Source organism: Saprolegnia diclina (assembly GCF_000281045.1).
Source record: "Saprolegnia diclina VS20 unplaced genomic scaffold supercont1.7, whole genome shotgun sequence".
Classification (NCBI taxonomy): Eukaryota; Oomycota; class Saprolegniomycetes; order Saprolegniales; family Saprolegniaceae; genus Saprolegnia; species Saprolegnia diclina.
Genome location: NW_008246074.1, coordinates 220832 through 232333, shown reverse-complemented (window position 1 = coordinate 232333; position 11502 = coordinate 220832). Strand labels below are relative to the sequence as shown.

The following is an 11502-nucleotide window of genomic DNA, read 5'->3' as shown; positions in this document are numbered from 1 at the left end:
TTGAGCGACCAGCCAAGACTCATGAGCGCTGTCGCCGAGTTGAGCACGTTGCCTTGGAGCGTAAAGTACCCGGTCAAGACCGGGTACTGCATCCCGTTCATGCCGCCGTAGACGACGCCGATGGCCGCGTACTGGAAGAGGAGGGCGAGAATCTCGGGCGACGTGTAGATGGGCGCGTCACCGTTGCGAAGCGCGCCGTCTTCGAGCTCGCCGGGTGTCTTGGACTCGGCAAAGCCATCGTCGGCGCTGCCCTTGATGATGCCCGTCGTGGAGCTCACATACGAGAGCCGCTCGGCCGGTGCGAGTTCGTTGCGTCGCGCCACCATCGAGTCTCTTGAGGAGATCGAATGGAAAAGTGAGCGATCGGCTCGTGCCAAAAGGACCGAGTCGACCGCAAGAACACACTACGAGCGGCAGTGGGACGTGCTCTGTACTGTGAGTCCCACAGCACATGTGTGGTCGCATTCGAACCAGCTGTTTGGAGGATGGCAACAGCCGGCGTGATGGCGGCGGCGTCGTCTTTGCCTCGTGAGCGATGCCAGTCGACCTACAAATACCAACGGCGCAGAGCCCAAAGCCATTCGAAGCAACACCACCGAGTGTGCTGCTACACGCAACGACAGTGCTGACGCAACGCTCGTGGGCGCGGCGTTTACCTTGCATACCAAGCGTGGCACTGCGAAGGCTGGCATGTATGGACAGACCTTGGACTAACGGTGGGGGTGGGACCGTCGTCGTCGTTGCGTGGGCGAAGCAAGTGGTTCTTGAAGATAGTGTCTCTTACATAGTCGATGTCGTACGTTGTAGCAAAGACTCCGGTCAATACGGCGCGCAGGACCTCGCAGAGAGCGACACTACGATGTACCGGTACCCTTGACCCTGCTCACGAATGCACGCCTTCATTGAACGTCTGCTATTTTGATCCAGGCTCTTAGTTGCATCTGAGCCAGGAACAGAGAGAGTCCTTCTGAGTCAGAAGGTGAAGCGGGATTGCGTTAGTTTTTGCGCTTCGTAACGAAAGATATGATTCCTCGTATCTGAGAACACAAGTTTCCTGCGAAGCTCCTTGGGTGCAACGGATCGTCACCTTGTATCTCCCTGCATGTGTGACTTACCTTGTATGCGACTACTGCAATTGCTTGCATCATGTGTGCGGCGGAGGAAGCTGGAGTGGGGACTGGCACCTCGAGCACGCTCCTGGCACCCAAGGCTGGACGTGCCTCGCTTCTCGTCGTCATCATTTCCAGTTCAACGAATTACCGATCGCGGCATTGCTTAACTCAGACCGTCGCAACGGACGGCACTGCGTTTCTTCTTCTTGTGCACTTGACGACAGCTGGAGGTCAGTCCTCATCTCCCGTCCATCGTACTTTATGTGAACCAGACCACGACAATGTTCTCATGGCTAGTATCCTTCTCTTCCATGTGTAGCATTTGACATCTTCAACCTCGGGCATGAGCGGGGCGACTCGCTACCGGCACGTGCTTCAACGATCGGCCCCACGATCCTGTTATTGCCGAGTACTATACACATTACTGCAGTGTAGGAACCAATTCAACCAAGGGAAATAATGCAAGGATTTTTTTATCACATGAGGCTCAGCGGCGATGGCATCGTTCCGAGCTTGTCGGCGTAAAAGGAGAGTGTGGTACATGTACTAGTAAGTTAGTACCAGATGTCACATATGTTTGCAAATCAAAGTGGTGACAATAATCGTGCGCCGCCTTAGACTTGGTCATTTTGCTTGAGCATGTTGCCCATGAGCGCTGCGAACTCGGTGTAATCGATCTTGCCATCGCCATTCGCGTCGATCGCGCGCATGAGGTCCAGCACCTCGGCCTCCGACATGGGCGTCGTGTTGCCAAAGAGACTCACGACATACGCTAGCTCGTCGGCCGAGATGAAGCCGTCGTGGTTCGCGTCGAAAATCTCGAACGCCACGTGCATATCGGTCTCGTCGAGCGCCCCCCACTTGAACAAGCTCGAGTTCATCATGCTCACAAACTCATCAAACGAGATGCCGCCGTCGCCGTCAACATCGGCCATGCCCATGATGGCGTCAATTTCGTGCCTACAGACAGAGGCATTCAACTTGGTTTCCGACTGGAGGAACGTACTCGGTGAGGCGCTGGCCGAGGGATTGGAGCGCAGCACCGAGCTCCGAGCGCGAGACGTAGCCGTTTCCGTCCTTGTCAAAGACGAGGAAGACTTCCATGTACATGTCAATGTTGGCCGTGCGCGCACGCCGCACGAGAAGCCGCGACGGCGACGAGAGCGGGAGGCTCGCCACATTGAGCTTGGTTTGGCTCAAAATCACCGTGAGGATGTTGGCTCGGAGCTTCTGGAGGCGGCGGTAAGCCTGCAAGCGCGACGTGAGGCCGTCCGAGAGAGGCGTCGTGCCGTCGCGATGGAGCATCCACGGGTGGGCGAGCGCCTGCGCGGCCGTGTAGCGCCGCTTCGGGTCCAGCTCGAGGAGGTGGGCGATGAGGTCTTTGGCCGGCGCCGAGAGGTTGCTATACCACGGGTTGTCGGCTACACATACGGCCATCAGCCTCTCGCTTTCAACTGTGATTTGTACTGTCGTAAGCGCCCTTGGCCGCCAGAGCGAGAATCTGCGCGTCTGACGCATTGCCCTTCGGGTCGAACGGGTGAATGCCTGTGAGCGTAATGTAAAGCTATATAACAGAGAGCCGTTAGTTTGGATAGAACAAGTAGCATAATACCAAGACGCCAAAGGCCCACATGTCGACACCGACGTCTTGAGGCGCGCGCTTGATGATTTCGGGGGCCCAATACACCCTAGCACATCGTGTGTTTTGAGATTCAGTTTCAGTTTTAGCATACATGGTGCCGGTGGGGCAGTCTTCGACAATCGATTGGCCAATGTGTTGTCGCCGACTAAGCCCAAAGTCCTAGCAAAGACCATGTCAATATACAGGGAGCACGTTCGACGCACCGCAATCTTGATGCCAGGGTGGGACGACGTGTCGGTCAGAAGGAGATTCTCGGGCTTGAGATCGCGGTGACTAAGTGAGTTTGCTCACTCAGCATATATCCAAGCGGTAGCCCTATTCGTTGTCGCACCAGACACCACGGTGGTGCAAATGGTCCAGTGCCAAGCAGACGTCGCGCAGGATGCGACTCGCGTCCGCCTCGGTCATGGAGCCCTAGAACCACGTCGTCGCAGAACGCTCAGCTCTTAGTGTCCGACCTTTTCCACAATGTAGTCAAAGAGCTCGCCGCCTCGGACAAGATCCATGATCATGATGATGCGCGTCGGCTCGTAAATGACATCGCGGAGCGACACGATGTTGGCATGCTGCCCGATGGAGCGCAGCATGTCGATCTGATATGGCCGCATCAAGTGTCAGGACTATGATCGTAGTGCAGTAGTACCTCGGCCTCGATCTCATCGATGGACGCGCTCTTCATGTCGAAAAACTTGGCCGCGACGTCCGCGCCAGTGGTCTTGTCGCGGGCAGCCTTGACGACCGAGAAGCCGCCGACGCCGAGCTGCTTACCGACGACGTAGCGATCGTTAATGGACTCGTTGTGGGCGGGAGGCGCCGCCCACGCAGCGGCGGCAAGCGGCAGCAGCGCTCGGAACCGATGCAGCTGCCGGTGCATGTGGCGATCAGCGGTGCGGAAAACGTCTGTTGCCACAAATAGCCAAACATAAGGGCCAGCGTGTACTTGCACCAACGCATGCGATCAAGCCCAAGTTCAACGGGAACAAGCAAGTTTACCTTGAGCTCATGAAAACTAAAGAACAAAGCTTAGTACCTATACGACTGCGAGCGTCGCTCTGAATTACATACGTCAGCCACACGCAAAGGTCACGCTGGCAGATAGCTTTGGCACACGCCATAATTAACACAAATAGGCCCGATCGTAGCACTGCGATACGCGATTGGTCGAAATAGATTCCTTTTGAGCGACATAATAGCCAATGCAAATGCACCTCTCCAACATTTCACAAGATCGCTGCTCGGCCGGGGACCGTCAGGGGGACAGCTCAGGGGACAGTCGTGCCAGGTTGAGTTTCGAGGGTTGCTCGTGAGTGTCCACGCTTTGCTAGTATTTAATAAAGATGGTGCTTTACGAAATTCGGGCGAAATGGCTGATACCTGTGAAATATTATACGTATTTATCCAATACGGGAGGCTATGACGTGGCGTCTTGACGCATGAAGTCCCTGGGGTGCCATGTACAAGTATGATCGATCTTTTGCAAAGACGTAAGTAGCTATGTTATTGCTTAAGACGTGATTTTCTCGTACATGATGGTCGCTCTCGAGGCTGCCCGCGTCGCTAGGTTCCAGCAAAACACGAGGAATGCATGCGCCTTCTTGGAGAGGAGTGGGTCTCTACTTGGTTTTATAGCTGTCTCGACGAGATACATGTAGCCTAGAAAAAAGGCATTTGGTAAGTCAGCTACGGAATCATTCGCGAGATGTACCCTCCATGGAGAGCGGTTCCTTGCCTTAATACCTAAGGAGTAGTCAGCGACCATGGTTGTCGGAATGTAGAAGCATACTCGTCATCATCGCGTCAAGTTCTGGCGAGATCGCGCAGACGTCCTTGTGCAAGAAGACAAGCGCACTCTTGGCGCCGTTGACGTAGTTGCGCAAGTTGTATTGCGAAGGGTCGAACGGCTGGCCGTTGCGGTCGACTTTGTGCGTGAGGCAATCATAGTAGCGCTGCACGACTTCGACTGGCAGTGGGAGCGTAATGGATCTTGATCGTCCACCGGGCGAACGCATTGCTCGACGCCCGGTACTGCTTGCGCGTCGACTTGGCCATGCAGCGGTAGATGACCGCGGCACCTGGGATGTCGGCCGGCAGGGTACGAGGAGCGTCGGCCGAGACGGGAGGAGGAAGCACTACTGGTGCTAGCATTGCGGCGCGCCTTCTTTGCGCGCGCGGCGGCAGTCGGAGGAGCGGGCGAGCGCTTCGCCATAGATTTTTGGAAGTGGGTAATTCATTTAACGGTAAAATAATGGTAATTACGATACTTTACCGTTTTTTGGGCACTATTATGGCCCGATTTCGCTCGAATTTCGTAAAACCAGAATAATCGAGGCACTATCTCGGGTATCTCAATACTAAAAGCAAGCTTAAATTAAGCGGATGAGCCGGATACGCCAGATAGTGGCGCCAATATCTCGTTTTACGAAATTAGAATTTCGCTGGGCGTTATTTCCAGAGCCAGGCCGAAGGATTATTTCGTAAGCCAGTGCTATTTTAAGATTGAGATTCGAGTTATACGAGTGAAACGAAGCCCGTTTCTTAGCCACCGACATTCCACCCGCAAATTTCATGACTTGCTGCTTGCGTGACATTGTGATCAAGCCGATACATCATGCAAGCTTTTCGTAGTACATCAATATACTGTAGCATTCTACCATAAATCATTGTCCTACTTTGCCCACTAGCCTTCGAGTAGCCACGTCAGCCAAATAATCCTAGCTTGAACATTAATCTCCCGTTGTCTCGTGTTAGCATGTGGTAAAAATATGTGACGCCGGTCAAGGAGCGTTTTCTGCGAAACTGCTCACGAATTTGCCAATGCGCCCCCGGAAAGGCGGTGGGAGCGAGTTCCGCAGCATCGTGGTGGCGGCGCCCCGCGCCAAGGCCTCGCTCCCGCGCCCCCCACACACTGACGCGACGGTGCAGCGGCCGTGAGCCCTATATTGGCTGACACGATGCCCTAGAAAAAGCCCCCCGCGCGATCACCGTCGCCGACCCGCCACTCAAGGTAGTTGCACCGTTCGCATAGCGTGCTATGGACTCACAGTGCGTAGCTTGAACGTTGAGCAAGTGCTAGAGAAGCAGCTGCTCTCGTCGGCACCCCCCGTCGCCAGCGCCACCATCGACGAGACCTTTCGCCGTCTCCACTTTTATCGGTGCGGCATTTCGCCTGCGTGTATGATCGAGACTAAACACGAAGTGCTAGGTATCTGGCCTCACTACGGCTGGACGATGCGTCACTGCAAGACACGGCGCGCGTGACCATGATGCTGCAGGAGACGCTGTATGAAGCGTTTGGCGTCCTTGGTGCTGGTAATACGTTCTGGCTTCTAGTCAACTAGCCTCTGAAACGTGCACTAGATTGTCTTGTGGTCTACATGGTGACCGACATGTACTTGCACGTGCGCGCGACAACGTCACGGGACCTCCTCGAAACCAACCACAGCTTGGTGCAAAGTCTGCCGGGGGAGCTCCTCCTCCAACGGGGGGCGCCCGACGACCCGTCCCCCGTCTTTGTTCTCAACGTCCAGCGACATGCGGCGTACAACGTTGCTTCCGACGTCGATGGGCGTCTCGGCACGCGCACCCACAGCTACCTCGCGTACCCCATCTTGGTCCGCGGTGTCCTCGCAGCGGTCGTCGAGCTGCGCTGCTATAAGGAACACTACTTTTGTCCCGTGCTATTACCGCCCTTCATTGGCGCGATTGGCAACTTGTTGCAAGGTCGTCGCAAAGACGCCTGCGCGTCGCCGACGCTTCGTCCGAACGCGCTTCACATCACAAAGCTCGTCCAGGCGCCGCCCCCCAATGCCAATGCCGCTTTAGCGCAAGCGCTGCGCGGCGTCGTCCAGCTCGTCGGCGCCGAGACCGCGTGGGTCTTTCAAATCACGACGGCGTCCGAGCGTATTTTGCAGACCGCGGCGAGCTCTGGTGCGACGGAGGTCCGCCTCTTTCCGCAGCCAAAAGGGCCGAATTTTGCGCAGCTCACGTTGCTTCTCTCGCGTGTCGGGCCCGTGGCCGCGCACAGCGACCTCGCACTCGTGCAGACGCTCGTCGGCGATGCGGTGGCGGTAGTGTCAGCCGCCGTCGTTGCGATCCCGTCGGTGACGGCCGACTACTACAGCGTGCTCTGCGTTTCGACGTCGGCGCCGTCGCTGGCGTGCGAGCCCAATGTGTTCAAGCTCGTGCGTGCCATCATGGTCAGCGGGTGCGAGATCGACAAGCTCACGTCCGACGTTGGTTTTCTCTCGCACCAAAAGCAGCTGCTCATCAAATTCCTTGAGCTCACGAACGACGTGTGGATGACGTCGGACGGCGGACGCAAGATGCAGCTCATTTGTGCGGCCGGCACCGCCTTCTTTGCCACCAAGGACTTTCGGCTCTACGTCTGCGACCGCGTGCACCAAGAGCTCTGGAGCTTCAACGGCAGCGGCATCTCGAGTGGGAAGCACGTGCCCTTTGGCGACGGTGTTGTCGGCGCGATTGTCGAGGTACGATTTGACTGGTGGCATTCTAATACCGTCTGCTTGTTGTGGTGTAGACAAAGGCGACGCGGTGGTACCTAGACGTCCGTGTCGACGAGATGGGCGCGGTCACCGAGTACGCCCCCGGCACGGGTTCGCATGCGTGCCTGGTCGTCCCGATCTGCAATTCCCGGGGGGACGTGGTCGCGGTATTCACTCCATCAACTCAAACTAGAAGAGGACAATCATCTTGGCCGGGTTAGGTGAGCCAAGCGTTGCACAAGACGTCGGCGACGACGCTGCACGCCGACCTCCGCCACGTGCAAGCGTACGACACTTTGTTTTTGCTCGTGTTTGCATCGGCGATGGGCCACATCATTGAGAAGAACCCGGCGCTGCTCATGTTTGCCAAAGTCCACGCGGACCGGGAGCGCGTCTCGCGGCTACACCACGAAGTACGGGCGTTTCGTGGAAATATTGTCTTCTATAATACTTGAACGGCTAGCACGCGATGGCCAAGCAACACGAACGCATTCGCTCGCTTCTCCAAGCGAGCGGCCTCGAGACTCTCACATCCAACGAGTTTGCTACGTTTCACGCCGTCAAGAGTGCAGCAAGCAAGCTCGCGCGCACCAAGCTCAAGGGCAGTGTCTCGATGGCCGAGTTGGGACCCCATGCCGATCGGTTCTTAACACCGTCCCCCGCCTTGCTCCAGATCGACATCAACGTTTTTGAAAAGACGTTTCTGGAGCTCAAGGCGCTCGTCGTTGCTATGTTTTCCAGCTACCGACTTCTCGACACCTTTCGCATCGACGTCGCTGGGTTCAAAACGTTTTTGGACGCGCTGCAACTCGGGTACCGTCGGCTTGTATCAAGTTGATACATCCGTTGCACTAAGAAATGATATCTCTCGGTGCTAGATACCGCGAGCTGCCGTACCATAGCTTTTACCATGCGTTTAGCGTGACGCACTTGACCTACTTTTTGCTCGCGGCCGACCGCCTACCGGACGTTAATGAGCTGGATGCACTCGGCGTGCTCCTCGCCGCGCTTGGCCACGACCTTGGCCACCCCGGCAACGACAACGCGTTTGAAGTTGCCACGTCGTCGGAGCTCGCGATCCGCTACAATGATATTTCGGTATCTGAGCTTTGGAGTCGAGAGTCAAGACGTATTGTCCTCTGTGATCGTAGGTGCTCGAGTCGCACTCGATTGCGCTTCTCTTTGGCCTCTTGCGCGGTGGGTGGTGTCTCTTATCGGTGCGTGACGCGCTACCTGTAGACCCATGCTGCAATGTGCTCGGGTCGCTCGATGCCTCCCAGTACGCTACGCTGCGCCAGTGCATTATCCAGTGCATTCTCCACACAGGTCGAATGCGACCATGGCGCCTTCGTGCATGACGTGATGGCGTAGACATCAAGTACCACGCGGAGCTAGTGAGTGCCATGACCGAGAAGGCCGACCCAAAGCTCCTCCGCGCGTCGTCGAATGGAAAACAGTTGTACCTCAACTGGATCCTGCACACGAGCGACCTCGGCAACTCGACGCTATCGCCCTCCACGTCCTTGCTCTGGTATTCGTGTCGCATTTTTGTCGACATTATTAGTGTATGAGAAAATAGGATGGAACGGGTCTGCGCCGAATTTGCCGATCAAGCCCAGCGCATGCACGATCTCGGGTTGCCCGCACCGCCACATTACGCGCACATGGAGAACCCAGTAGCACTTTTCGTTGTACACACCCGTGCGATAGATCCACATAGCAAATGCGGGATGTCCTCCAAGTCAACTTTCTCGACTTTGTCGTTTTGCCGCTCTGGACGCTCACGAGCCAACTCGTGCCCCACGCCAAGCCCCTTCTCGACCAGATCCAAGCCAATCGAGACTACTTCGCCGCACGGAGCCGCGACGAGGTGAGCGACAAGCCGCTCACAAAGCGCCATGGCTAAGCAATAACCACGTTTGTACGATTGAAGTTTTTGGTCGAAAGAAATGCTATCAATATCCATTTATCCAGCTTGGAAATGGGCGACTTAGAGCTGCTGCATGGCCGCCATGAGCTCGGCGGGACTCGAATGCCCCACAAGTGCGTCTCGAACCGCCACGTATTTCGTGTTGGTCGGGTCGAGTGTCACCGCATGCTCGATCGCCCGCAGCGCGTTCTCTAGATCGGTCTCGTCGCCGCGCTTCTCGTACTTTTCGGCGTACAAGAGCCCAATGTTGAAGAATGCGAGCTCGTTGGTGTGGTCGAGAGCGGCCGCGGCTTCAAAATGGCTGAGCGCCAGCTCCTGCTTCTCGGCGAGCTTGTTGGTCTTGTAGATGGCCGCGAGACTCGCGTGCGCAAGCGACATTTGGTCGGTTGTCGCGTCGCTGTCGCCTTCGGCCAGTGTAAAGTACGTCTCGAAGCTCTCGATCGCTTGCTTGCCAATTGTGTGCTTCTTCTGGTTGTTGACTTGGTCCTGCGCCAGCTGCGAGAGCGCAAAACCGAGGTGGTAGTAAAACTCGAACGAAGTTGGCTCGAGCTCTGTCGCCTTGCGCCAGCTGTCGGCCGCGCGCTCCCACTGCATCATGACGTTGAGCGCATTGCCCATGAGCGCATGCCCAAAGACGAGGTCCGGGTCGGCCGCGATCGCCTTCTCGCACTCCTCTACAACGAGCGGCCACTTTTGCGCCTCAAAATGACCCATGGCGGTTTGCAGGTAGCCCACGGCGCGGCGCTGCTTGGCGCTATAGCGTGGCTTGGACGCTGGCGCCGGCTCAGCGACCACGGGCTCCCGAATCGGCGCAGCGCCGTCGGCCTTGAGCGCTAGTGGCTGGTCGTCCTGCGATAGCAGTGCCAAGACGAGCACGAGAAGTGGCAGAAGGACGCCCAGAGTGTACATGATGGGCTTGGTCGACGACTTAGCGGGGCTCCTGCGCAGCCGCATGCACAAGGCGTTCTGCCACTCCGTGTCAAGATCGCGAAAATATCGAAGCTACCGGATACACTTTCGATATCCGAAGGATGTTCGACGGTTTGCACGGAAATGCTGTAGCTCACAGTATTAGGCATAATACTATATAGGTTTTGCACAATAAATAATGTAATTCGTACACTATACAATTATTTAGGTATTTTTGGTCTCGAATAGTGTTGTGTAGCAATCGGCAGCATGGCAGAGAGCGCACGCCTTCCGAGATCCACGCCAAGCATAGACGACTCGCGCTGGCGTGATGTCCAAGCGTCGTTGGAAGCTCGAGACGATGGCTGCGCTAACCTCTTGCGCGAGCTCTTCCACGCGGTGCCCGTCAACAACTTTGGCGTCTGCAAGGCAGCCTTGGGAATGATCGTCGACCAGCGCGCGACGAATCCGATGGCGTGCGCTGCGACGCTTGTCGACTTGACCATGCGCTTTTGGACCGATACGACGGCGCCAATTGCCTACTTGCTTCTCATGACGCTGGACGAGCTACGTATTGAGACCACGGCTTATGTAGCCGACGCCACGCGGCGACAGCTGCAGGTGCTCGTCGTCCGCGCCCTCGATGGAGCCGACACGGTGGTGCGCAATGACACGGCGTGCTTTATAGCCGATATGCCAAGTGTGTTGTAGGATGCCAAGGTCGTGACAAAGGCCATGGGCCTCTTTTCGCTGCACGCCGTCGACGACGAGCGCGTCCTTGCGTACGGACGCAGGCTCGTCCAAAACCAAGAGTACATAAGCGTTCTCAAGCTCGTGGCGGCCTTCCCGGCGCTGCAGTGGGACTTTTCATGGCTTTTGGGACAGCTCGTCGCGACCAACAGCTGGTCCATGGCGGAGCAATTGCTCAAGGCCGCGCCCAGTCAGAACCTGCAGCGTTGGCCGCTTCTTGTAGCGGTCGACGACCACTGATGAATGGCGCTGTAGACCTGACGACGCACCTTGTCGAGCTCACACTGGCCAAGCAAGACATCAAGAAGGTTCTCATTCGTCGCCACCACGTTGGACGTGACAAAGCTCGTAGGCGCACAAATTTGTACACTTGTACGGCCTCCAAGCGGCCTTTCCGGACGTCGGTGCGGTGCTGCCCGAGTCGGAACATCTGCGTCATGCTTCGTGTAGAGAGCTGGTTTCGGCGCGAAGCGCTCGAGAAGCTTTGCGCGCAGAAAAAGTGGTCGATCGCGACGTCGTTTGTCGGAACAGATGCGTCCCTTCAGGTACACTCCTCCTGACTACGATCATATTTGGCGACTCAGGGCCGTTGCAGGCGACATTGTACCAGTATGTGGCAATGGCCGGTAACGCGGATCTCGCCAACGAGCTCTACGA

At 56.6% G+C, this 11502-nt stretch overlaps 6 protein-coding genes across 7 annotated transcripts in view; 2 read left to right on the top strand and 4 right to left on the bottom strand.

Annotated features, from left to right (window-relative positions):
* Window positions 1–326, bottom strand: part of SDRG_02982 (hypothetical protein) — a gene marked incomplete at both ends in the record, with an annotated part of 459 nt that extends 133 nt beyond the window's left edge. The window contains one exon of the mRNA XM_008608596.1: window positions 20–326. Coding sequence (XP_008606818.1) covers window positions 20–326 — 307 coding nt within the window. The remainder of the gene's footprint in view (window positions 1–19) is intronic.
* Window positions 327–1564: 1238 nt separating this feature from the next.
* On the bottom strand, window positions 1565–3688 carry SDRG_02981 (CAMK protein kinase). The gene is made up of 9 exons (XM_008608595.1): window positions 3398–3688; window positions 3213–3347; window positions 3086–3168; window positions 2958–3027; window positions 2846–2913; window positions 2725–2800; window positions 2580–2676; window positions 2119–2533; window positions 1565–2072 (listed from the first exon to the last, which is right to left on the bottom strand). The coding sequence occupies exons 1-9, from the start codon at window positions 3626–3628 to the stop codon at window positions 1727–1729; spliced, it is 1521 nt and encodes a 506-aa protein (XP_008606817.1). The 5' UTR covers window positions 3629–3688; the 3' UTR covers window positions 1565–1726.
* Window positions 3689–4258: 570 nt separating this feature from the next.
* SDRG_02980 (hypothetical protein) lies at window positions 4259–4763 on the bottom strand (the record flags this gene model as incomplete). The annotated part of the gene is made up of 3 exons (XM_008608594.1): window positions 4259–4407; window positions 4460–4483; window positions 4538–4763. 3 exons carry the CDS (start codon window positions 4761–4763, stop codon window positions 4259–4261), a joined length of 399 nt encoding a protein of 132 aa, XP_008606816.1.
* A 780-nt stretch (window positions 4764–5543) lies between these two features.
* Window positions 5544–9209, top strand: SDRG_02979 (the record flags this gene model as incomplete). Of its 2 annotated transcripts, XM_008608593.1 has the most annotated exons (14): window positions 5569–5670; window positions 5715–5758; window positions 5805–5906; window positions 5957–6063; window positions 6112–7241; window positions 7292–7423; window positions 7478–7669; window positions 7720–8069; window positions 8135–8354; window positions 8408–8453; window positions 8496–8582; window positions 8628–8787; window positions 8836–8932; window positions 8977–9162. In XM_008608593.1, exons 1-14 carry the CDS (start codon window positions 5569–5571, stop codon window positions 9160–9162), a joined length of 2955 nt encoding a protein of 984 aa, XP_008606815.1. The 2 variants fall into 2 exon arrangements, with proteins under 2 accessions (XP_008606814.1, XP_008606815.1); XM_008608592.1 differs by having other exon boundaries at window positions 5544–5670; window positions 8836–9209.
* SDRG_02978 (hypothetical protein) lies at window positions 9160–10178 on the bottom strand. Its single transcript, XM_008608591.1, has one exon. It carries the CDS (start codon window positions 10138–10140, stop codon window positions 9247–9249), a length of 894 nt encoding a protein of 297 aa, XP_008606813.1. The 5' UTR covers window positions 10141–10178; the 3' UTR covers window positions 9160–9246.
* A 187-nt stretch (window positions 10179–10365) lies between these two features.
* Window positions 10366–11502, top strand: part of SDRG_02977 (hypothetical protein) — a gene marked incomplete at its 5' end in the record, with an annotated part of 3535 nt that continues 2398 nt past the window's right edge. Inside the window, 6 exons of the mRNA XM_008608590.1 lie at window positions 10366–10755; window positions 10807–11050; window positions 11101–11153; window positions 11198–11249; window positions 11296–11390; window positions 11441–11471. Of these exons, the coding sequence (XP_008606812.1) occupies window positions 10366–10755; window positions 10807–11050; window positions 11101–11153; window positions 11198–11249; window positions 11296–11390; window positions 11441–11471 (865 nt within the window). The remainder of the gene's footprint in view (window positions 10756–10806; window positions 11051–11100; window positions 11154–11197; window positions 11250–11295; window positions 11391–11440; window positions 11472–11502) is intronic.